Below are 26,545 nucleotides of genomic sequence, written 5' to 3'. Positions count from 1 at the left end.
ACATAAAGTTGGGAGGTATTGCCAATACAGAGGAGGACTGAAGTATCATCTGGATGACCTTGAAAACTGGAGCAATAGACATGGATGAAATTTAATAGTGTAAAGTGCACTTTGGGACTAACAACAAGAATTTTTGCTATAAAATGGAGGCTTAGTTGGAAGTGACAGAGGTGGAGAAAAACCTGAGTGTATTGGTTGATCACACAAGGGCTGTGAGATGCCAATGTGAAAAAGATTAATGCAATCCTAGGATGCCTCAGGCGAAGTATTTCCAGTAGAGATAGGGAAGTGTTAGTACCATTATACAAGGCACTGGTGAGACCTCATCTGAAATACTGTGTTCAGTTCTGGTCTCCCATGTTTAAAATAGATGAATTCAAATGAACACGTCCAGGAAAGGGCCACTAGGATTATCAAAGGAATGGAAAATCTACCTTATGAGAAGAGACTCAGAGCTTGGCGTGTTTAACCTAGCCAAATGAAGGCTGAGGGGAGATATGATTGCTCCCTATACATACATCAGAGGGATAAATATCAGGGAGGGAGAGGAGTTATTTAAGCAGGGCTTTTGGAGCTGTGCTCCGACTCCGCTCCAACTCCAGGCCAAAACCTGCAGCTCCACTGCTCCGGAGCTGCTCTACGCTCCAGCTCGGGGCTCCGCTCCAAAGCCTTGTTTTAAGTTAAACACCAATATTGACAGAAGAACAAATGGATATAAACTGGCCATCAAAAAGTTTAGGTTTGAAATGAGATGAAGGTTTCTAACCATGACAGGAGTGAAGTTCTGGAACAGCTTTCCAAAGGGAGCAGTGAGTGCAAAAAAAACTAACTGGTTTGAAGACTGAGCTTGATAAAGTTTATGGAGGGGATGATATGATCAAACTGCCTACAATGTCATGTAGCAGATCTGCAACTGCTAGTAACAAATATCCTCGACAGCTGGTGATGGGACACTACTAGATGGAGAGATCTTTGAGTTACTACAGAGAATTATTTTCCAGGTGTCTGGCTGTTGGGTCTTGTCAAAATACTCAGGGTCCAACTGACTGCCATATTTGTGGTTGGGAAGGAATTTTCCTCTGGGTCAGACTGGCAGAGACCCTGGGGGGTGGGGGGAGTTCGCCTTCCTCTGCAGCATGGATCATGGACCCATTGCTGGTTTAAATTTGAGGAAATGGTGGATTCTCTGTAACTCGAAGTTTTTAAATCATGATTTTAGGACTTTAGTAACTCAGCCAGAGGTTGTGTCTCTATTACAGGAGTGGGTGGGTGAGGTTGAAGTGTGCAGGAGGTCAGACTAGATAATCACAATGGTCCCTTCTAGCCTTAAAGTCTGAGTCTATGAGATTGATGGGGAAAGATGGTGGTCACGAGGGGTGAGCAGCAACATTAGCAGCAAGGATAGCTGCAAGGGCAGTGTCACATTTTGGAACAGCTGCATGTCACATGATTAGTAGTTGTACTAGTTAGCTGGCCTAAGGGAGGAGAACTCATTGTAAGCCAACAGACAGAGAGAGTGAAAGAAGCAGCAGAGGGTTCAAGTAGAGCAGAAGCAAAGTCTAGGATTACTGGGTTGATCTGGCCCCAAGGGGCTGTGCATCCTGAGATCAAAAGGTGTTTTTTTTTTTAAATCCTATGTCTGTAAAGAGATAGCTAGGTTAATGCAAAACATGCTGAGTTTTGTTAATATATATCATGATTTACATGACTTGTGATATTGTTACTCTAACTCCACAATAACTTTTCCCACAATTTACTATGAGAAACCTGTAGGCCAAACAGCAACACAATCGCATTTTGGCCTTGGATCTTTATGATCTTTCCAAACATTAAATAGGCTTTTGGCTCTATCTACCTTTAGTTATAAATGCGATTGGATTTGGATAGCAATTCTCTGTCGAATTTTCAAACTGTTTCAGAATCAATTACTTTTAAAATAATTTATAATTAAGAATATCTGCAACACCTTTTTGTTAAGCAAATGCTACACATTTGAATGTTTTCATTAAGAATTAACATGATAAAACAATATTTTGTACACAGAGAAATCCCAGCTTCTCCCAGACCCAGATCCTGCTGTTGAAACTTACAGTGGTAGAGTACTAGAAATCATATCTTTCTAATATTTCACTATTCATTCAATCTTTAGTTTTTAAATTTGACTACTTATGCTCATTGTACAGTGCTGAGTTATTGAACTAGCTCTTTAAGAAACACTTCAGAGATATAATTTTTAAGCAAATTTGATGTTTATTTTGATTTTTTAAAAATAAGAATTGTAACAATGGATTAATTAAAAATACAAAATTATTTTAAAGGACTTCGTTGATGAACTTTGGGCCCAACTCCTAAAATTCTTTTGTCTGCAATCTCACACTTTTTGATGCCTTTTTTGAGGGGAAGGGGTAAAGGAGTACTTTTTCTGCTTATGTTCTGCTTTCCTTGATAAGAACAAGTTAGAATCCCTTAAGTTAAGGGGTGGTGGGTCAATAGATAGACCTTTTTTCCCCTCTTGCTGATTTTAGAATATTAAAACAGACAGTTAAAAAAAAAAAACCTAATTGACTTCAGTGGGCTTTAAATGTGCTTTGGATTAGGCTTGCAACCATACTTCCTTTTAAATCACCTTAAAAAATCTGTTAATCATATTTCTACTTTTTACAATTAAAAGGATAATGTTTAAATGAAAGGGACTTAAGCTTGTACTCCAGCTTCACACTCTACATATTGTAATCTTTCAGAGCATTATACAAATCTGTTCTCATCTAAAAACTCACATTGCAAATATCTGTATCTATATTCACATCTGATTTATGTTTAATTTGCTATCCTTTTAATAAATAATTCAAGGAAAAATCAATTTTAATTTTCTTATATTTTTATGTAATTCACATTAAGTACATCTTGCATCTGTGATTTATAAATTAACAAGAACAAGTATATCCATTTGGATATACTGGTTTTCAAAAGTATTGTCAGCACACCTAACCAACCTCAATAAAGGTGTCTATAAATTTTCCAGCTAATTTAATTAAGTTTTTGGGCACCAAACCTAAAGTCAGGTTATTTGAATACTAACAAATTGCATTAAGAATTTTCCTAACATTACTCTTTAGTCCAAGAGAATTGATTTTTAGAGCCAGTGATTAACAAAGAAATATTTATGTTGTGAAGCTCTGTGGCATGAGGTTGATTGGATGTGGCATGTTATAATAATGAACGCTCTATCATCTAAAAAAGTGTGAGGATGGCCATTCTGAAATCCATTTTATAGCCATTAACGACTGATTGTTGAGTAAGATCCTCATGCTCAGTTTCAGTTGTCCACTGCTTCTGTCCATTTTCAGCAATGTGTTTTTTTCAGTATGAGTACAAGTCCTGTCTGCTCTGAAGATGCTGTTGTTGTAGATGTGTCACTGATCTTTGTAACAAGATGCTGAATTACAAAGTGTTATTTTTTCCAACAATAAATGCATAATTTCTTCTATAGGAATTATGTGCTTTCTTTATGTTGGCCCAGGTTGAGAGACCTTGTATCAGCCTCAATGTTCCCTCGTACATCTTTACACTTTTTTGTGTGTGTCCTGTTTAAAAATCAATACCTTAAATTTAATGGGAGTGGGGGGAATTTGCCCCCCAAAAATAAGTGCAATCAAACTCTATAAATGTTAATGAATTGGGCCGTCATTCTGTAACACATCTTGCTTTAGTTATGTAGGAATAATGGCATTTGCATCTTTTTATCAACTCACCATTATACAAAGAGCATCTTTTTCCACATTTTATTAATCAACATTTATTATTTAACACAAATTTAGTATCTTTCTTTTTAAGATGTAGTAAACACTATTGTAAGGTACTTGGGGTTTGATATTGAGCGGTTGTGGTGTTTTGTTGTGGTGTTTCTGAAATAATTTTATTGTTTCTTACAAAAGATACAATAATAATTCTTTTTTAATAATCAAACTAATTTAGTAAATTCAAGATGGAGGCGCTTTCCTACAGATTATGCTTCCACCTCAGAAGATGAGTTTGGATCAAACCGTAATTCCCCTAAACATACCCGTCTACGTACTTCTCCAGCCCTGAAAACCCCTCGATTGCAGAGCTCTGGGACAGCAATGCAAACTAGCAATACGTTCAAACACAGGATCAAGGAACAGGAGGACTACATTCGCGATTGGACTGCTCATCGAGAAGAAATAGCAAGGTTTGTTTTTAAAAAATACCTTTAAAATATCAAAGCCTTTTATCTTAACTGGTAGTGCTGAACAAATGAGCTAGTTAAATCACTGGGTGATTCTACATATGCAATATTTCTGCATGGCTAGGTGTACAGAAATCTTGTAGCCTTGTAAAGGAAAGACTATCAAAGTAGTGCTACCAGCAAACCTCTCTTGTGGAGGAAGAACAGTAGTAATGTCTTGTGGTACACATATCCTCTGTATGATCTCCCAGTTGCATTAGTGAGAGTTACAAATGTATTTTGTTAACACTTTGTTCTGCCTCAAGAAATAGATCTGTTTTATACTGCCTTAAAATCAGCAAATAATAAAAAAAAATCCGATAAATGCAAAGCGGATTTGGAGGTATATTTTTTTACCATATGAAAGACCATGTTTTCACTTCTAATTTTTAGTTCATCTTGGTTTTTACTCTGCATTGAAGGAAGATTGTCAAATTAAATATTTGTCCAAAAAATCACTTCCATTGTTGCTGGTGCCTGAGATTAATAAAGCAGTTTAAAAAATCTAATGTACTTTCCCCCTTATTGCTATTTGCACTGCACTTCAACAATGAAAAGCATAGTCTGTTACACATTCTACAGTGATGCAATGGCAAGGTTGTGTACATTTCATATAGACTTTAAATAAACTTAACTTTTTAGGTAAATGTTATTAAAATACTGATTAATATTCAGTTTTGTGAAACTTTTTACAAAACTTAAATTTGAGGCCTAAATGACCTAACAATGTCCTTTTTAAAAACAATTTTTAATACTGTGACATCACAGCTATGAAATATTATATTTTGGTCATATGAAATATTGTTTTCCAATTCCTGGTATTAAAAAATCTGTTGTACATTTATATAGATTATGATACATGTAAATAAGCTACATAAATATTATAAATAAATCAAGGGACTCTGATATGATCTTGGGAACTGTTAGAATGAAGCTCAAATATGCATTTTCCAGTAAGAACTTTTAAAACTTCACATACTTGACCCATGGATTTCTTTCTGAGAATCCATACTAAGATAGGAGCTAAACACATATGGGGGATCTGTGAAACTCAGTTATTCAGACTTAGCATATCTCTTCCTGCTACTAAACATTGCTGCTGAACCTTCGCTTCCATGGAAGTTTTAGAAGGGAATGATACCTGCACTTTTTTTTTTTTTTTTTTTTTTTTTTGCACAGTTGACAGCCCTGCTATTTTGTAAGGGAAGTTCTTGGCTTACATCAGACACTAAGGGTATGATTCTGTTATGGATTCTGTCTACACTACAATGTGAGCCCAGGGTTAGTGGGACTCAAGTCAAGTGACTCATGTTAGGGAACCCTGGGCTTGAGCTTCTGCATTGTATTTTAACCTTGTGTTTAGACTTTTCTAACCCATGCTCAAACGTAGGGCTCTAGCGCCCTTACTGCAGTGCGCAGACCCAAGTCAAAGTAGCCATATCCCAGAGTCTCTTGTGCCCCCATATCCCAGAGTCACCTGCCCCCAAATGTAGCCACTCTAGCCCTAGGACCTAAGTGCACTGTGGGAAAATTTTACTGGCTGCCCTGCATGTTATCAGAAAGCACTCACTTTGCATAAGACTTGTTTAGTTCGCTCTCCATTGAAAACCCAGGAGGCTCTCTGATAGTGTGCTTGCAGATCCGTAATAGAACAGAATAGGCTAACGCTGACCTGAGCTGCTACCATTCACAAAGCGGTGGGGCAGGAGGTGTGGCTTCCCTTTTCGGTAGAGTAGATTGCAGATTGTTGGGGTAGAGAGGACTAAGGAAATTGTCCCATCCAATTGTGGGATACTTCCTGCTGACTCCCAAGACAAGCAAGGCTGTGTCTACATTGCAGAGCAATAGGGCTCACACCCTGGCTTAACTCAAGCGTGGACCCTCCAGCCCTGCAGGGTCATGGGACCCTGGGTCTGAGCCCTGGATTAGCACAATTGCAGTGTAGATGCAAGTAGGGGTTTAGGCTTGGGGCCAGGCTCAAGCATGGGCTTACCTTGCAGTGGAGACATACCCTGAGAGCACAAGAGAGAGAGGCTCCCAGCTTTATGCTGTGTAGTTGTAGCCATGTCGGTCCCAGGATATTAGAGAGACAAGGTGAGTAAGGTAATATCTTTTATTGGACCAACTTCTGTTGGTGAGAGACAAAGCTTTTCCCACTGGAGACAGAATCTTTCCTGACTTTTTCTAGCAAATCTCTACCGACTGTTTGCAAGCTGTGATTTTTGAAAGATTTATAATTTGGAAAAATGTGCATGGATTTTCATGGGGACAGCTAAAAGCACATCCATAACACAAAGGCCCAACCTCTGCTAAATTTCAAGCAGCGGGGTTTCAGAGCCTCTCAAAGAAAAGGTCGCCAGAATTTTTTGATACAGGTAAAACAGTGTATTTTTCTCTAGCCTTGTTCTCAGAAATGGCTAGCCATTTTGGCATAGCCATTTCAGAAATGTTTAGCCTGCGGCATATACCCAGCATGGAAAATTTTATCCCAAACACTTAACATCAGATAAAGTTATAAGCATCAGAAAATAAGCTCTTCTAATAGGACAAATCTTAGTAATAGGCAGTACTGCTAGCCCCACCTCTGACCCATTTTTTTACCCTAACATAGCATATTCATATGATTAATCAGTGTTTTAAAGGTTAATGCTAAAAATGACATTAATATAATAGAATCATAGAATATTAGGGTTGGAAGAGATCTCAAGAGGTCATCTAGTCCAATCCCCTGCTCAAAGCAGGGCAACACCAACTAAATCATCCCAGCCAAGGCTTTGTCAAGCCGGGTCTTAAAACCTCTAAGGATGGAGATTCCACCACCTCCCTAGATAACCCATTTCACTGCTTCACCACCCTCTTAGTGAAATAGTGTCTCGTAATATCCAACTTAAACCTCCCCCCCTAGCTCCATCCTCTTTGGAACCCCCCTTCAGGTAGTTGAAGGCTGCTATCAAATCCCCCCCTCACTCTTCTCTTCTGCAGACTAAATCCCAGTTCCCTCAGCCTCTCCTCGTAAGTCACATGCCCGAGCCACCTAATCATTTTCGTTGCCCTCCGCTGGACTCTCTCCAATTTGTCCACATCCCTTTGGTAGTGGGAGGACCAAAATTGGACACAATACTCCAGGTGTGGCCTCACCAGTGTCGAATAGAGGGGAATAATCACTTCCCTCGATCTGCTGGCAATGCTCCTACTAATACAGCCCAATATGCCATTGGCCTTCTTGTCAACGAGGGCACACTGCTGACTCATAACCAGCTTCTCGTCCACTGTAATCCCCAGGTCTTTTTCTGCAGAACTGCTGCTTAGCCAGTCGGTCCCTAGCCTGTAGCAGTGCATGGGATTCTTTCTTCCTAAGTGCAGGACTTGGCACTTGTCCTTGTTGAACCTCATCGGATTTCTTTTGGCCCAATCCTCCAATTTGTCTAGGTCACTCTGGACCCTATCCCTACCCTCCAGCGTAGTGTCATCTGCTAACTTGCTGCGGGTGCAATTAATCCCATCATCCAGATTATTAATAAAGATGTTGAACAAAACCGACCCCTGGGGACATTCTGCTTGATACCAGCTGCCAACTAGACATCGAGCCATTCATCCAATCCATACTTTTTTAACTTTTTTAACTTGCTGGCAAGAATACTGTGGGAGCTTTCCCCATATCCACAGAGCCAATTATCTCATCATAGAAGGCAATCAGTTGGTCAGGCATGACTTGTCCTTGGTGAATCCATGTTGACTGTTCCTGATCACCTTCCTCTCCTCCAAGTGCTTCAAAATGGATTCCTTGAGTACCTGCTCCGCGATTTTGCCGGGGACTGAAGTGAGGCTGACTGGTCTGTAGTTCCCAGTCAGTCTATAAAATAATAGGGTTGAGAATGTAAAAGCAAGGAAGTTCAAAGTTATGGTTCCCACATGTACTGTAACGTGAACCATATTGCACATATAGTAGTACAGGGGTTCTCAAACTGGGGGTCGGGACCCCTCAGGGGGTCGCGAGGTTATTACATGGGGGGGGGTCACAAGCTGTGAACCTCCACCCAAAACCCACTTTGCCTCCAGCATTTATAATGGTGTTAAATGTATAAAAAAGTGTTTTTAATGTATAAGGGGGAGTCGCAGTCAGAGACTTGCTATGTGAAAGGGGTCACCAGTAAGAAAGTTTGAGAGCCACTGTACTATTAGATATGAAGTCATGAAACTTATCATAGGCAGTAATGTACAAGGTTATCTGTGCCAAGGGACATTTAATTGTTGTGGGAAATAAAACTTTACTTTTTTTTAATTTAGATTCACAGCCATAGCATTGGGATAATGTATTTTTTTTTTTTTTGAAGTATATAAATGCGTATGGACATTTACTGCACATAGTCAATAGAAATCTAGTGCAGTTGTTTTCAGCTTGTGGTCCATGGATCCCTGGGGGTCTGCAGATTATTTCGAAGTGGTCCGCAAAAGGTGACTACTAAAACTGAAGAAGTGAGGTTCTTACCCACGAAAGCTTATGCTCCCAGTACTTCTGTTAGTCTCAAAGGTGCCACAGGACCCTCTGTTGCTTTTTACTAAAATAAAGTTTCGGATCCCAGAAAAGGCATTCCATTCTTCTGATCAAGCAAAAGTATGTGAATATCCCCACCGACAGGTCAAAACCCAGAAATGTTATCGTTACCATAGAAGCCCACAGTTTAGCACCCTTTCTCTTGCTGTGTCAAATGCTGTGCCGAGCATGTGCAACATTTATAGTTGAATTCTGTTCAGTCAGTTTTCAGTCTAAGACTTCTATTGTAGGGCATCCACAGATTGAATTTCCAAAGAGGTACACACTTCCATTTGAAATTTTTTTAGGGGTTCACAAATGAAAAAAGGTTGAAAACCATTGGTCTAGTGTATATATTGGCATTATGAAAATATCCATGGGGCAGAAAGGATAATGGAGTAATTTTTGTGAGGTTTCTTAAGCACTACATATGCGATTTCATTGTTCTTTTTCCACCCCCATCCAACCCTCCCATACTAATTTACATCTCCCTAATCAGAATTTAAAGTTACGGTGTTTGTAAAAAGCTTTCTCGAGTTAGTAAGAAAATGGATTTTGGATGACCTGATGCCTATTTTTGTCTGATCTTATTAAGATCTGTTATTCATTCTTTGACTAGTTACTCTGCTTAGGAAGCTGCAATTATAAGTATTTGATAAAGCAGTTAAATGCACAACTGAATTAGGAAAACAGATAGTAGCAATATCTACTTTCACAAGTTTAATTTACTGGTATGAAAGTAAATTGGATAAAAGGGCTGCTTTGGCCTTTTCACGCAAATTTTTGTTGGAACTATTTTCAGTTGTTAGTTTTAAATAACTAGTTTAGTTGAAATTTGAGAGAGCTGATTAAAAATGGAACACTTTCCCAAATTCTGTAAAAATTCTGATAACTCTGCTAGCACACACAATTCCGATAATAAACGGATTCCATGTATCTTGTATCTGGTAGGATGTCAAATACTGAAAGAATTAGGTCAAATGTTTAATGTTAGAGATTATTAAAGGATGAAATAAGGGAAATTACAAGTTCTCCAAAATGCTAGATTATTCAAAGGAAAATTTTGGTTGCGGGATTTTCCAGAGTAATGAGACTCCGTTATGTGAAATTGATCAATTTCTTTCAAGTAATTGCTTCATTATTTTGTTTTCTTTCTGTTTAATAGTCAGGACAGATGATTGCAGCCCTTCTGTTAGTTATTATAATAACAACTTGATAGCACCTTTCTATCTGGACAGATATATTTGTGCAGTCCTCTTCTCTAATAATAGTGGCTGCAGAACTTTTTGGCAACTTTTCTCATGAAGATAAGCAGCTGTCAAAGTTAGACTCAGGACTCATAGTTTGTTAGACCACTCTGTTTTATTAGCACAGCGCTCTGCTAATACATTCAGATAATGTGAGCCTCCATGCAAGATTCAAACAGTCTTATTTATACAGATAAAAGGGTGCAAACTAAACAAAGGGACAGAGAGAGCAAAATTGTAAAATATGCATGGAGCATAATATGCATATCCTGCTTCCTTGTTAACTCTTATCGATCTAAGACTAATGCTTCACCAATTGCCCTTAAGTGGCAAGTTAAGCAGTTAATGTCTGCTTTCCTGCCCCCCTGGCTTGCAGCATTTCTCATTTCTACTTAAAGGTACATACAGCATTCTTTAATTCATTCTATTTCTTTAATATAATTCATTTCACTTTCACAATCCCTCCTTTTGGTCAAGCTTACGCAAAGACCAACAATTACTGGGTTCCACATATTAATAGTTCTTTATCTCTTCGTTCATCAGTGATATTTAACATCATCATATTAGCACTCTGTTTTGGGGTAGTCACCTGGGTGGCATACCTTACACAATTCTGGATACAACAGGAGATTAACTGAAAACATACAAAAATCATTAGGATTCCAAACAGGATAGTCAGGGCTCCCTGAAACAACCAGTTTCCTGTGCCAGAGAAACTGAATAGGTTACTTAGCCACTTCCATAAAGAACTTGGCTCTTCATGGGGAAGATATGCAGTTTGTTCTAAGTGACTAGCACGATCTATTACCTCATTGGTGTCGTCAGGTATGAACACACAACATTCTTTCCAATGAGAGCACAGGTCCCTCCTTTGGCCGCCAGCACTATGTCCAATGCCTGACGGTTTTGGAGGGCCATCTGTCGGATCACCCCTGTTTCTTTGGCCAGGGTCTTTAAACTCTCTCCGGTTTCATTTGCCATTATTTCAACTACTGCTTGTAACCTTAGGAGCCTTTTTGCATGGTGTATTACTCCCCCAAGTGGGATAAGGGAACTGCCAATGGCCTCTTCCCAGGTCAAGGGGCTTATGTTATTTACATACCATTGGGCATCTGATAAGTCCCTTCTTCTTCGCCTGAAATTACGGAGGCGTTCTCGTGGGAAGGACCCTAGCACTCAGAATTGTGGGAAGAGTCGGGCGGGATAACAGATACCTGACCAGTTAGCTGGTAACACAGTATAAGCTTTGGTCCCACAAACCCAATGATGGCCTATTAAGGCTGGGAAGGGTCGGTTGCACCCATTTGTCACATAGGTGCCTACAAAGGAGGAGTAATATCCTCCGAAGGGCACAGGGTAATTCTCCTTACGAGGAGTGGTGTTATTTGCATGGCATTGAAAGATTGTATTGTTTTCACTAAGGTTACTGTAGGGGGAACATGAGCTTGATTTTTCTGTTTGATCCCAGGTTGAGAAAAAATTCATATCCCCATACCCGGCCCACCACTCTTTAGTTTTGTTTGAATAATCCCATACACCATTGGCCACAATATGCTGAAGGCAATGACTTTTTCCCAGATCCAGCTCTGTCCCATTACACACCCAACACCAATGACCTTTTCCCTCCACCACACTTATCCATTTAGATACATTTATTCCCACTGCTTCCCAAGTGTCATTACTGTTCCATGTTCTGTTAAACGGACGAGGTCCTCCAGTGAAGTCTGGGGAATTGAGTGGGATTGCCAGGACAGGAACACCAGCTTGAGAGTGGGCTGGGATGTGGCTGCAGACCCAGCAATTAGAAATATTAAGAGTCTGAGCTATCCACACTTGCTGCTGGATAAAAGAATTGTCATTGTGGACTCCCCAGACCTTAAGACACCAGCAGCTGAGGAACAGGCGCCACCAGAGGCACATGTTGCAGGCAAGGCCCTTCCGGTTCTGACAACCTCAACTGAGGGAACCGCAGTCACGGTTTTACATCCACCAGGCAGCAGGCGCTAGGCTCACTACTGCTTCTTTTTGGGCCTTGCTTTAGGCCCTCGTCTGCTTCTGGCAACCCTTACAAGAGCGTAGATGGTAAGGTATTGCAGGCTGTTCCTCTACGTCTTCTTCTGGAGTCAAAATTGACTCTGCATGGTCCTGAGGTAATTGGTTTGCTGGGGGGTGCCTTCTTACACTGCGAAGCATGTATGCACGCTGTGATGCCATGCACGCTGTGATGCCAGACAGTTTAACAGCCATCTGGATAGTAAGCAGTACCTGATGATTTTTTGATGTCCTTTAAGTCTCTTTACTTCTTCTTCCTTGACTCTGGCTATAACAATGGCCTTCACACCTTATCTTTTCCTGATGCATACATTCCTTATTCACACAGATTGAGAATACAAACAGTAGTATTTTATATGGAGCAAAAAAAGGCATTGCAAATTAAACCTTGCTAAGTTTTACAATCAATAACCAAGACAATTTACATTGAGACCCAGGCCTTCAATGTTCCTCTAATCTACTTAACATAGACACATTAGAGAATCCTGTTTCTTACTTACTAAACCTTAAAACAAAGAAATGTATATGTAACTAGAGGCCTACTTTGTAATACATATAGGAAACCATAGTAGACATTATAACTTATTCTAAAACAAAAGGGTGACCATAATCAGTCATAAGGATTGTTCTGGTCTGTCATTCCTTTCTGCTATTCAAAAAGGGTGGCTGACAGGGATGAAATCAAATCATACATTAATTCCTATGGGACATTATAAGATCCTGCTCCTACATATCCCCCTTTTGACACTAAGATTATTAATCGCCAGTGTCACTTCTTATTTAGTCCATGTAATAGAAAATACTGGGAGGTGATTTGGGCCTGTGGCTCTAGCTTTGCATACATTTGTTTTATCCAACAGCACATTTTAAACGTTACAATTAAACACATACAATTTAAAATCAAAAACAATAAGGGTTAGTAACATTAGTACGCCAGTAGTTGTGGGAGACCATTCAGAAAATACATTATACCAATGGTAAGCTGTTATGTCTTTCTGCAGTGGCAATTCTTAACATGTTGCCATTTGCATGTATAATATGAATGGTTTGGTTTCCCACATTGCCCTTTTGTTTGTTTTCGGAACTATGTTACCTTTTTATCTTTTGTAAACACAGTACTTACATTACATTCACATTTGTCTATTGGAAGGTTGCTAACACTTCCATTCTTTTAAAACACTTTCCCCCCCAAGAATTAACACATACACATAGCCCATTATACAGTACTTTGGTCTCATTATTCATTTTATCCCACACACAGGATCCTAGTGAGATGTCTTTACTACAGGGCTTTGGAGCAACAGGCATGGATAAGCATACCCACTTTTATTTGTTTCTTATTAGGTTGTCCTGTAGCTGATATTAGCTTTTCCTGAAAGACAAAAATAACATTTTTCTACCCCTTTGGGGTGGCATTCATTATTGCTTAAAATATTCCTTTCTTTTACAAATACCCTTGCTGATTGCAGGCAAAACAAGAGGAATTACCTCCATATTTTCCTGTGTTTTTGTTCTATAGGCAGGCCAGGTTTTAATGGCTTCTATCTTTTAAGAGTTACGGGGAAATTATCCCACTGTTCAGTTATTAAATCCATGAGGTGGTGTACCTCAGTTTTCCCTTTACAGCAGACCAAGGTTACAATGTCTTTCCTGCTGTATTAAGCTTTAAGTTTGTTCACAGGTAACAGCTGAAAAGCATCATTACCATAAAGGATTTTTTTTCTTCAAAAATCATACACACTATACATTGTTACAGGGGTACTTAGTAACATTAAATTTATTTTAATTAAAGGTATCTTGTTATACCGTGCCTTTTATTTAGACAATTTGTTTGCTGACCAGGTATGTTCTTTATCTGCAACTTCTTTGTGCTGGCAGTTCTCTCACTTCCTTTATCAGTTAGATAATTTGCATCCACACAGGCTTGGCTTTTGGATTCAAAACCATTAGCAGAGCTCAGAGACTCTGTCTTAAAAGGAACACAATTAACTTTTACCAGAGTTTTGATTACTTTTAACTCTTGCTTCCAAAACACACACAGATCTGAAAAAGAACACACAGTCTATTGTGGCTCCTTTGGAGCCCTAATAGGATTTTAATTAAGTAGCATGTTTCGTTTGCATTTCTTTTACCCCCTCTATAATATACACTGCACACGTCTGCACATTCCTTCTATACTTTAACTTTTAAAACATTAGCCATATTAATTTTTACATAAGTGTAACTGTTTCTTTTGTTCTTACAGAGTTTTATTTACCCTTATCAAAGTGACAGTCTGATTACACAGAGCCATTTTAAGGCTCAGTGTTTCTAACATTTCTTCTTTTTGTTTTGTGCACCTCACCCCTGCTGTTGCTTCAGAGGGCCACTGATTTTATTCTTTTCCTACAGCTTTCATTTGCTATTTTGTTACAAAAACAAACAAACAAACAGAATCCAGAATCTCTCCCTATTTTTCTGATTTTGACTGTCCTGCTGCAGTCATGACTTGGTCTTTATTTGAAAACATTTAAATTTTGTAAAGAATCAAGTTACCCCTTAAGGGTTAAATACCAAATCTCAAAGTCAACCAACACTGATTACCTGTATCTGGCAAAAAGGTCTGTCAGTTTTGCAACTTTGAATTAAAGAGTCAAATGGATTTTTAGTGACATTATAAACAAAACAAAACCAATTTATCTTAAACTTACAAAACAGGAGTTTTACAAACCTCACATATTCCCACAGACAGACAGATACATACACATTTTCTCTCCCTTAACGTCCCTCTTACACTGCTTTGTTTTTACATAGTTGTACATAGATTACATTACCTTTATACATTTGGGGCAGTTAAGTTCCAATAGAAACCCCCCCCCCCCCTATGTTCTTTTAGCAAATTTGACTCAATTGTCCATAGTCTAATGATTTTAATTAGATAGTCTCTTTACCTGGATTATTTACAGACATTCCTCTGGAAAAGGGCCCATTTTTCCTTTAGAATGGCTGCAAAGAAACCAAGAATTCTTTTAACAAGATCCTTTTTAACATTTTCACAAAGTTTAACTGTTTAATTCTCTCCAGTCTCTGTAGAGTTAACTTTTCACTCTCTTTCCTTAAATCACTTGTTTATTTCCCAAAATGACACCTTTATCAACTCAGATTTCACCATTTTAAGTATTGTTCCAGGGGTTCATACTTGCACTTACTCCTGACACTATGCCCTTAGGGCTTCCAACCTGTTTTTTTTTTGTTTTTTGTTTTTAGTTTCTTTATCTGTTGCTTGCCTGCTTGTCTGGGCCCAATCCTGCTTTTTCCAATGAACCATTTTTGTGAGTGATATTGTGGTCATTTCACAATTTTGAAAGAAATGCTTAAGGAAAGGGCCCAGGAAGGGTGGGGGCTAGTTGAGGAGCCCACCCTCCTTGCTGAATTGGTAATGGAACACTAAAGAATCAGTTTCTGAGGCAGACAACGAAGGGGAACAGAACAAGGGGCATTTTATCCTTTTTACAATGAGAGGGGAGTATGAAGGGAGTTGGGATCGATCCGGGGTTGTTGTTGTTGTTTTTTTTTGTCAGAGAACAGGGTGAAGGGGAGCGCTCAGTCTGGTGGTGGGAGAGGAGGCTTTTAATAAAGCTTTTAATTTATTATTTGAATATTTGAGAGAGGTGAGTTTTGATTTTGTCCACCTACAATTTGCCTCTTCCCACCACTGCATGAAACAATTAACCTCTCCTTTAGCCAATTTAGTTTTAGGCTGACCGAGTTTGTTGTTTTAAGATGTCCACTCGGTCCTTGTTCCAAGGTTTTAACAGTGGCCACTGAGTTTTGGGATCTCCCTGAGTTAGCCTAGACCATTTTTCCAGTAATTTACAGGAGTCCGGACCCTTCCTAAAACTGAGCCGGCGTTCCTTTAGGGAACTGTCCCGACTTAGACGTCTGGTTACCAATACAGGAGGACTTTACACACACCAATCACACAAGAAGGAAATTCGGGTTCGTCAGAGCGATGCCCGGTGCAACACACAAAAGGAGCCCACAGGCTACTGACTCAATCGCCCTTGCTTTCACACCAAGGGTTTTACCCAAGGTGCGGTGCGGCTGCGATTGTGCAGATTTCACTCACTCAGACCGCGGGGACAGGAACCCCTTGGTTGGCCGATCCCCGGACGGAGATGCACCCAGACTCAAACACTCCAAAGGAGGACGGATAGACACAGAGACAGAACAGTCCTCAGTCCGGACAAAACACAGAAATAATTACCTGACCAGATTCCTGATGTCAGATCCCGGGATCCCTACCAGAACAGAGTGGGAACCAACAGGTTCGATGGCGTAGACCTCACTGTGGTCGTGCTCCCTTCCATTCAGGAGGAGGACCGCTCGGGCCAAATGCCCAGGTGCCGGCTACCACAGTCGTCCTACAAAAACGGTCAGGAATCACACAGCCCCAGTGAAGACGGTTGCCATCTCGGTGGAACCTCCAAATTGTCAAAGTTAGACTCAGGACTCATAGTTTGTTAGACCACTCTGTTTTATTAGCACAGCGCTCTGCTAATACATTCAGATAATGTGAGCCTCCATGCAAGATTCAAACAGTCTTATTTATACAGATAAAAGGGTGCAAACTAAACAAAGGGACAGAGAGAGCAAAATTGTAAAATATGCATGGAGCATAATATGCATATCCTGCTTCCTTGTTAACTCTTATCGATCTAAGACTAATGCTTCACCAATTGCCCTTAAGTGGCAAGTTAAGCAGTTAATGTCTGCTTTCCTGCCCCCCTGGCTTGCAGCATTTCTCATTTCTACTTAAAGGTACATACAGCATTCTTTAATTCATTCTATTTCTTTAATATAATTCATTTCACTTTTACACAGCCAAGAACAATGCCATCTGAAAACAATCCTAAAAGGAAGGTGGCATGGAAAAGTTGACATTACACCTTGCTTTTTGTAATGTGTTTTGTTTAGTGCTCTAAACTTTTTCTGTCCAGTTAGAAAGGATCGAAAATCTGAGCATTTTTGAGAATATAGCAATACAGCAACTGAGTTATTTAAAAAGAAAAATGGTGTGTGTGTGTGTTTGTGTGTCACATTTCATCTGCTGTAATGAAAACTGCCTTCTACTGATTAGGGAATAAATTCTCTACTTCTGTTGCTCATGGAGCCCTGCGTACTTAGCCTGATTACATTTCTTTTAATTGAAAAAGTCAATTATAAGTAGAATAATGCACAAGATGGTTTGCAATTGTTGTGACAGAACCACGTTACTTGGATTTTTGAGGCACTTAGCCTTTGACCTTGGAGCTGTCTGAGAACCCAAAGCATGTAGTATCTCACAGTAATTGCACACTCCATCATCTGAAGGTCTCTTTTTATAACAATAACTACAGCGAATAAATTTTGTATGTTTTAAATTCAAACTCTGCTGAGATTTGTTTCCCTGCTGTTTTGTTCACAATGTAGAAGGAAATTTGTTGTGAAATTAAGCACAGGTTCAAGCCTGAAAAAGGAACTAAGTAGTATATTTGTGAGGTTGGGAATATGAAACCTAATGAACTTACTGCACTGAATAACCAAAATGGTGTTGCAGAAGTTAATAGACTAGTGTTTTGTCCTTCTAGCGAAGGAGTCTCCAACTTCAGCTTCACTTCCCCCAGTTTCATTAATTGACAGCAAAATGCAAAGAAGCGGACTTTTTATACCAAGTCACAATTACAAATCCAGTGAAACTATGTTGCAGCTGCACTGGTATTTGTGACCTTATTGACTGCTTGAGAAATTAATAATTTGTTACTTGCTGTGAAGTAGCATCCATTTTGGAATTGCCTAACTTCACCATGAATCCTGCAAGATCATTTGTCTTCATTTTCATATGGCTTCTGACGCTGTACCATTACGGCTGTCTGGCAAGAATTCACTTGAGATTTTAGCAGTTGGTTGGATTTTTGGATGTTTCTGTGGAGAAGTAGGACTTCGGCAGGATTATTCTATTTTCTAGTGGCCTTACTTTTGTGGTAGCTGTCCCCTGGAGAATTTGCTGAATAATAGCAGTTTTATTTTCTACCTTTAAAAAACATGTTTTTACATATTTATATGAACTGTAAAACTAAAAATAAATGTGAGTTAATCCCAGAAATATGTGCTGAATGCTCATAGTACCTAAGCTGTGGTGAGCATCTTTCATCTCAGGATTTCAAAGCACTGTTTTAGAAAAGTCATTGATTTAACTGAGGCAGCATAGTATAGTAGACTAAACATGAAATCTTTCAATAGGAATCTAGCATCTAAACACTATTATGGTGGATGCATTAGAAATCCATGGAGATAGTTCCTAATTTAGTGTGTTTCTTCCATCTGTCATAAATAATCCTTCAGGAAGGATGATGAGTTTTAGTCTCCCCCCTTTCATGGTGTAATTCTGGACCAATATATTTGAGAATGGTAAGTGAATGTTTTTCACTTTTCAACACTGTTAACATTTATTTACATGCAAAAAATTCAGCATATTTCTTGGATTAACTTAATTTTTGCTTTAGCTTTACACTTCTACGTAAATACAGTAAATTATAACTTGAGATTTGAGTGTTTAAGAATATTTTCAGCAGGGTATCTCTCACATTGTATCCATTTTCTGTTCATTCATGCAACCTGTAAAATTACATTGTTCCTTGGAATTGTGCTTGTCAATGGTGAACTCTCTAATATGATGTTGCAATATTGCGATTTGACTGGAAATGTGTTAATTATGTTTTCCATTCTATTTTAACTACTGTTATCAATGCTAAATTCTCTACCTCTAGATCAGTGGTGTCCCATCATTTCGTCCTTAGGGGCAAACATATTTCAGAAAAGTTAGTGGTCCTCTATCAATATTTAGGGACAGATTCTCTGCCCTGTTCATTTCCTGGCAAAGGGAATGAGAATCCCTGATGGGCATAGAGCCAGCATAGCTGATTTTTATTCATCATTCCTCTCAGCCACTGAAAAGGAAGGGGATTAACTGAAGTGCACAGAACAACTATCCCAACCTGGCTTCCTAAGAGGACTGCTGAAAGCTGGCACAAGTTCCTACTCTAATCTAGGCTGGCTCATAGAATCAGAGAGCCATAACTGATGGTTGTCTCTCAGCTTTTCCCCTTTCCCTGTCTTATGGACTGCTCTTGCTCTGTTGGGAAGGGGAGCAATCCTTTGAGAGGAGTGCCATTAGGCTCCTCAGGCTCCTATCATGTGCTCCCACAATCTAGCAGGTAAGCAGGCAATGGAGCAGCCAGAGCTACTCTCTCCCCTGCTCCTTGTGATGCAGCAGATGTCCAGTGGAAGAGCAGCTACAGCAGAGAAAAGACAACAGCTGTTCAGAGCACTCCCATCACACAGTAGAACTGCTCTTGGGGCTGCAGGTGAAGCAATGGGAGACATTTTGGGAAGCAGTATGCCCTTCTGCCTCCTTGTAGCAAGGAGCTTGATTTAAAAACTTCACTTTAAAAATTGCAGTGCACAGCTTAGCAAACATATTTTCACTTCATAATCAATTACATATTTTCCTCTTAGCATGGCTTCACCCAAGAGCCACAACTTAGAACCTCAAGGATACAGGTTGGACACTGCTGCTCTAGGTATATGGTATTGGGAGAATGTAATGTTGTCTTTAAAATTATTACCAGGATCAGTCAAGACCTGGCTCTCATCGCACGGGAAATCAACGATGTAGCAGGAGAGATAGATTCAGTGACTTCATCAGGCACTGCTCCGAGTACCACAGTAAGCACTGCTGCCACCACCCCTGGCTCTGCCATAGACACTAGAGAAGAGGTAGGAGATCTTCATGGAGAAATGCATAAGGTTCTTTCTTTTCTTTATTTCTTTTGCTTTTAGCCTTTTGCATAGCTTTTTTAGTTATTCCCACCCAGCCTGTTTGCATGAATCTCAGCATTCTCTTCTTTTGATTTAAGATTCCTTAATCTTTTAACAAAAATCAGTAAGCACAAAAATCAGTCTATGAACACAGATCATTAAAGTGATCACCCAAACTGTTCATATTGTGTGTCTGTTTTTACTATTTAAACGCAAGACATTGTGCTTTTCACTTTTTACTTGTCCACAGTCTTAGATGCCAGTGAATAGTATTAGTACTTTTAAAGATTTTAGTGTATATACACAAATATATGGTGTGTGCACTATATACATATGGTATAGCTATTACAGATAGAAAAGTCCTTGTATTCACAGAAGATATAGACATTTTCCTGTTAGCATTTAAATATGTAAGTAGCATGGCTTAACAATAATTTTAGCTCTCCATCCACAATATATTATAAAAAAAAATAGCTTGAATTAGGTTTGCCTTGTGCTGCAATTTAATTTTTCTCTTCTTGGACTTTCTCTGGAGTGCTGTGTATTAAATTGTACTAACTAACTTGTTTTAGTCATCATTACAGGTCTAATGCTGGTAAATATGTTAAAGATGACATAAAAATCACTCACCTTCTACCATATTACCATTCAGATAGTTTTTTGTAAATGTTTACTTTTGGTTTTGTTCTTTCTTGTCTTGTTCCCCTCAAAACATTTCTAATTGTTTTTGTGTATGTGTCAGGTTTGGTTACACATTAATCAACTGTGTTCATTCTGAGACTGTCCTTTTGTTGTGAAAAAGGATATAAACAATAGCAAGAAACATGCCTTGCGTATGCAGTGTAATTGACTAAACCCATTTAATTGTTGTAATTGTCTCTTAGAACCCCAACTAAACATCAGCATAACATAAATATACATTTACTCAGATACATTTAAATCATGTCTTACGTTTCACTGAATAAGTATGCTTCCCTTTTCCTTTTTTGTTTAGTATTATTAAATTGTACAGTAAATATATAATATAATACTGTAGGTGGCAGTATCTCATTGAAGTAGATGTAGACTCTGTAACATTGTGACTAATCTGTCTGAAAAGGACTAAAATACTCAGCGACTTGCAAAAAAACTTCCTTTTCATTAGTTTCATAGAAATCTGCCATTAAATGTAATTTGTGAAGAGAACGGAGTACCTTTTGTGAAGAGAAAAACAGTTACTCGAATCACTTACAGTCAGCATTGGTAAAAGTATGAGTAAAAGGTTTACCATTGCCAGTTTAAGTGACTGGAATTTCATTTTTTTATGCTCACTACATGATATCTATATATAGGAGAAATCCTTTCCATCTGGCAATCTAATTTTATAGCCATGAATTTCTGGTTTTGGAAAATAGCCATCTGTTTACTAGACACACTATCCTATAATACAAATACAACTTACAATATATAGGAAAACAGAATATTTGATTTTATCACGGAAATCTACTTTAGAGGAAAAAAATTCAGTCTCATCTTGAAGCCCTTGTACTGTATGTATCCAGAAGGTTTCATAAACTGCCTATTTTTCATTAAATGTATTTTTATTTTTTTATTTTATTGCTCTTTCAGCTGGTTGACCGTGTATTTGATGAAAGTCTGAACTTCAGAAAGATTCCTCCATTAGTGCATGCCAAACCACCAGAGGGGAACAGTCGGTCCAATGATGCTAAGCCTCAGTTAACAGATGCTCTTGATCCTCCAACAATTACACGGAGGAGAACGTGGAGCAGAGATGAGGCGAGTATGCACCCATGTTCCTGTGTAGTAATATGCTTACTCTAGCCCTCCAAAATGTCATCACTTTTTACCATTGCAGGCACAAAATTTACTTGCCCACCTGCTTCCATATGGTTGCAATAATGGGGGGAAAAACAGTGAAATATTACTGTATTACCTAGAAAGAGAGAGAGAGAGTGTGTTGTGTGTGTCCTGGGTAGGCTATTAGAATTTTTCAATACTGTATTTATTTGGAAAGAATAATAATTAGAACATGAACACAATGACAAATTTTAAACTCAAATCAGTCATTCATTTTTTTAAGGAAATCACACTAGCTTTGTTGTAATGCACCGATCTATTTTATAGGTACAACCAGGAAGCTTGAATTGTGTGTGATTTCACTGTCATCTCAGGCAGAGAATGTATGTAGTGGGACTCATAATGTCTGGTGTTGTCAGAGTGCTTAAAAAAGACATAATAAACGATCAGCATTGATTTCAATGCCATTTCAGAGATCAGCTTGGTAGATAAGAAAGGGGAGATTATTTAATTAATGAAAATTGGTTATGAAACATCATAAACTTAAACTACTCCTAGCCTAATTTTAAAATATGTATAGAGAAATGCAGTTTCATATAATATGTGCATATAGACTTATTTATTTTCATAATTACGTTTTACCGAATCAGACACAGACATTATCCCTTTCTTTCTCTTGTAGCTTACATAAATTGCTCCACCCTATTTAAAAAAAAAAAGTTGGCAAATTCTGCTTGCTGGCTGACATACTGTAGGATTCTGTTGTATACTCAAGTGCACATGATTGACGTGCTAATCTGATTTGTCATGGGAAGCCCAAGGCTGTTCTTGCTCCACAATGAACAAGGAGATGCTTTTCTCACATAAAAATTTATATTTTAACATTCCTATGAATCCACTCTGCATAATTTTAAATTGGCATTTCCTTCAAAAGTGTTTGTCCTGTTACTAAAAATCATCTTCATCTTTAAGTCTCTGTTCATGGGTTCCCATAATAATATGAACACATGCTGAACTGAAAGGACTTAAGATCTTGTGATCCTACCCCACTGTTCCTGTTTTTCCTATCTGCCCATTGGATTCAGGAGCCATATCTCAATTTTGACTGTGTTTTTACAGTTGAGTGAATTTGTTGTTAATTTGTTTGTTCTATTTGCATTTAAGTGCTTCCTTGTGGGTTCCCTCTTGTTGCGTGCATAGCCTGTTAGTGAAATGACACTGTCTTCCAGTGTCCCTCTAGTCCTAACATCCTCCCTGCTAGTTCCTATCTGGCCTTTCTTTTCTAGACTGAATTGCCTTTGTTTAGACATATGTGGTTTGGCATCTTCCTGGAAGGGGCTTCAGTGAGGAACCATCGTACTCCTATATCCCTCTTTCTCAAGAATCTTCATAACATATTCTTTCACTAGATTAGTATGAGAATTGGACCTTGAGATCTTTATATCTACTTTCTTAGAGGATGTGCTTTTCTCACATAGGTCTTTCCATGAGGATGTTGTTGAAATGATCTGGAAAAAGGGGTAAACAGTGAAGTGGCAAAATTTGCAGATGATACAAAACTACTCAAGATAGTTAAGTCCCGGGCAGACCGCCAAGAGCTACAAAAGGATCTCTCAAAACTGGGTGACTGGGCAACAAAATCATCTAAAATGATGGGGTCTAAACTAGTGGTTACCACTCAAGAAAGATCTTGGAGTCATTGTGAATAGTTCTCTGAAAACATCCACTCAGTGTGCAGCAGTCAAAAAAGCGAACAGAATGTTGGGAATCATTAAGAAAGGGATAGATAATTAGACAGAAAATACCATATTACCTCTATATAAATCCATGGTACGCCCACATCTTGAATACTGCATGCAGATGTGGTATGAGGAGACATTAATAAGACAGACTTTTCAGCTTGGAAAAGAGACAACTAAGGGGGGCTATGATTGAGGTCTATAAAATCATGACTGGTGTGGAGAAAGTAAATAAGTGTATTTACTCCTTCTCATAACACAAGAACTAGGGGCCACCACATGAAATTAATAGGCAGCACGTTTAAAACAAACAAAAGGAAGTATTTTTTCGCACAGCAACCAGTCAGTCAGTGGAATTCTTTGCCAGAGGATGTTGTGAAGGCCAAGACTATAACAGAGTTCATGAAAGAACTAGATAAGTTCATGGAGGATAGATCCATCAATGGCTATTAGCCAGGATGGGCAGTGATGGTGTCCCTAGCCTCTGTTTGCCAGAACCTGGGAATGGGCTACAGGGGATGGATCGCTTGATGATTAGCTGTTCTGTTCATTCCCTCTGGGGCACCTGGCATTGGCCACTGTCAGAAGACCGGATACTGGGCTAGATGGACCTTTGGTCTGACCCAGTATGGCAGCACTTCTGTTCTTATTGCCATAACGCATTAGCCTTAAGATTAGATTTGTTGTTGTTTCGTATTTAAAGTTCTTAAGTAGATAGTTCCCTTATAGTTATCTGATCTCGTTTGCTTTTCTCCACACTTGGAGCTTGTAATTTCGGCATGTATCTCATTGTGGTATCTTTTGGATCATGTGCAATTACTTGTAGCTCCTGTTAGGTTGAATGCCTTACATTTTGAAATATGGTTAAGTGATTTTCTTTGTCTTTAAAATAGATTTAAGACATTTATTTTTTCCAGGCATTGTTAGTTATATATCTAATTATATATTTTCTCATTGGGTTTTCCTGTAAAACTCCTGGATACTGATGATGATTATAATGTAAATCAATAAATATAATATCTGAACTTAAATAAAAACTATTTGGTAGTGTCTCCCTAGTCTGACTAAAAAATTAGATAATAGAAATTGTCTTGGACATGAGCATTGTCAAAGAGCAGCAAAGTGATTGAAAAACTAAGGAGCGGGTAATGATCAAGGAGGTGACAGAGCCTCATTATAAACTGCTTGATATCCTCCACTCACCCTCATAGTCCTGCATAGCCTTACCTGGTAATGAGGCACTTCTGGACCCAGCAAAGATCATCTGGCACACTCCCTACACTCCTATTCAACCTACATGCAAAAGAGCAGATAAGAGGTATTACGTCCCGGCAAAGGACTCAGAATTTTTATTTTCCCATCCCTCACCTAACTCCTTGGTAGTTGATGCAGTGAATGAACATGGTAGGTAGGACCGTGCTAAAACCACGCCTCATAACAAAGATCACAAGCGTCTGAACCAACTGGGGAGGAAGTCTTATTCCTTGGCTTCCTTACAGTTTAGAATCACCAATTATCAAGTGTTAATAGCAAAGTACAATCACATGAATTATACCAAGCTGAACTCTTTTGTGGACCATCTGCTGAAGGAACACAGGGAACAGTTCTAGGCAATTATTGTGGCGGGCCAAGTACTTGCCAGGTCAACCCTACAAGCCTCCCTTGACACCGCTGATATCACCATCCATTTGATTGCTACAGCAGTGGTAATGAGAAGAGCTTCCTGGCTCCAACTCTCTGAATTCCCAAAAAAGGTCCAGAGTACAGTAAAGGACCTTTCTTTTGATGTCTAAGTTCTTTGCAGATAGCACTGTCAAGTCTCTGCAAATATTGAAGGATTCTAGAGCTACCTTGCATTCTCTTGATTTTTACACACCCACCTACAAGAGAAAACTCAGCAAGTCCAAAATGGCCCAGAGATCCCACTCCATCCAAATCCTTACCTCCCAGGGGTCCTATGAGTCACACCAAAAGAGGCAGAGATTTCAGAGAATGAAATCATCCACTCTCAGCCTCAAGCCTTGCACCCATCTACCTCCAAGCAGCAATGTTTTACAGGTTGTTTGAGAGCTTGAATTACCATCTTCATCCTCTTCAGCTGCACCAGTTCACCAGAATTCCTCCCTTTGGCTACTGTCTTCACCACCTTAGGTGAGCCTGTGAATCAATAGCTACAGACAAGTGGGTTTTGGAGATCAGCTCCATGGAATACACCATCCATTTTACTTCACTTCCACCAGTGAACCCCCTCCCCCCCAATTTCTGTCCCTTTTCAGGGACCCCTCTCACGAGAGCTTGCTTCATCAAGAAATAGACACTCTCTTACACTTGGGAGCTGTAGAACCAGTCCCCACGCAGCACAGAGGGAAGGGGTTTTATTCCAGGTACTTCCTGGTACAAAAAAAGAGTGGAGGTTGGAGATCCATCCTTGATGTGAGACTACTCAAGATCTACATGAAGGCACAAAAATTAAAAATGGTGATGCAGTGATAATTCCATCACTAAAGCAAGGGGGTTGCTTTTCAGCTCTCGACCTTCAAGACGCATATTTCCACCTTGTTATCCAACCATTCCAAAAGCAATTCCTACATTTCACGGTTAGCCAGGACCACTTTAAAAACCAAGTGATCCCCTTCTGTCTGTCATCTGCCCCAAGGGTCTTTTCAAAAGTCATGTTGGTAGTAGTGGCACAACTCCGCAGGAAAGATATCTTAGTATTCTCTGGAATTGGTGCATACACAACCAGATCCCCATCACAGCAACCTGTCTCCTGGGGGTTCACAACATGACCACAGATGCACTCAGCAGATGCTTCTTCCAAGACCACAAATAGGAAATAGACCCCAGCATATTACACGGGACACCCCTCAGACAGACTAGTTTGCCACAGAGTCAAACAAGAAATGCACCCACTTTGGCGTGAGGAGTGGACTGGGTCACCAGTCCCTGGGGGATGCTTTCCACCTTCAGTGGGCATCAGTCCTAGTGTACACATTCCTCCTAACTCCTCTAATGGCCAAAGTTATGCTCAAAATAAAAGAAGACAGATCCAGAGTCATTCTAATAGTTCTGACTTGGCCCAGGCAAACAT

At 39.2% G+C, this 26,545-nt stretch overlaps 1 protein-coding gene across 18 annotated transcripts in view; it reads left to right on the top strand.

Moving 5' to 3' along the window:
* The window catches only part of CEP170 (centrosomal protein 170), a 198,655-nt gene that overhangs the window by 148,892 nt on the left and 23,218 nt on the right, over positions 1 to 26,545 (top strand). For 8 of the 18 annotated variants that reach the window (XM_065589131.1, XM_065589143.1, XM_065589146.1 and 5 more), the window contains 4 exons: positions 2,044 to 2,094; positions 3,976 to 4,210; positions 19,729 to 19,906; positions 21,527 to 21,694. In XM_065589131.1, the coding sequence (XP_065445203.1) occupies positions 2,044 to 2,094; positions 3,976 to 4,210; positions 19,729 to 19,906; positions 21,527 to 21,694 (632 nt within the window). The remainder of the gene's footprint in view (positions 1 to 2,043; positions 2,095 to 3,975; positions 4,211 to 19,728; positions 19,907 to 21,526; positions 21,695 to 26,545) is intronic. The other 10 variants (XM_065589142.1, XM_065589138.1, XM_005300526.5 and 7 more) reach the window with 8 other exon arrangements.

The sequence above is a fragment of the Chrysemys picta genome, chromosome 3 (genome assembly GCF_011386835.1).
Source record: "Chrysemys picta bellii isolate R12L10 chromosome 3, ASM1138683v2, whole genome shotgun sequence".
Lineage (NCBI taxonomy): Eukaryota > Metazoa > Chordata > Testudines > Emydidae > Chrysemys > Chrysemys picta.
The sequence above is the reverse complement of the archived record's forward strand: the minus strand, read 5'-3'. Positions and strand labels throughout refer to the sequence as shown.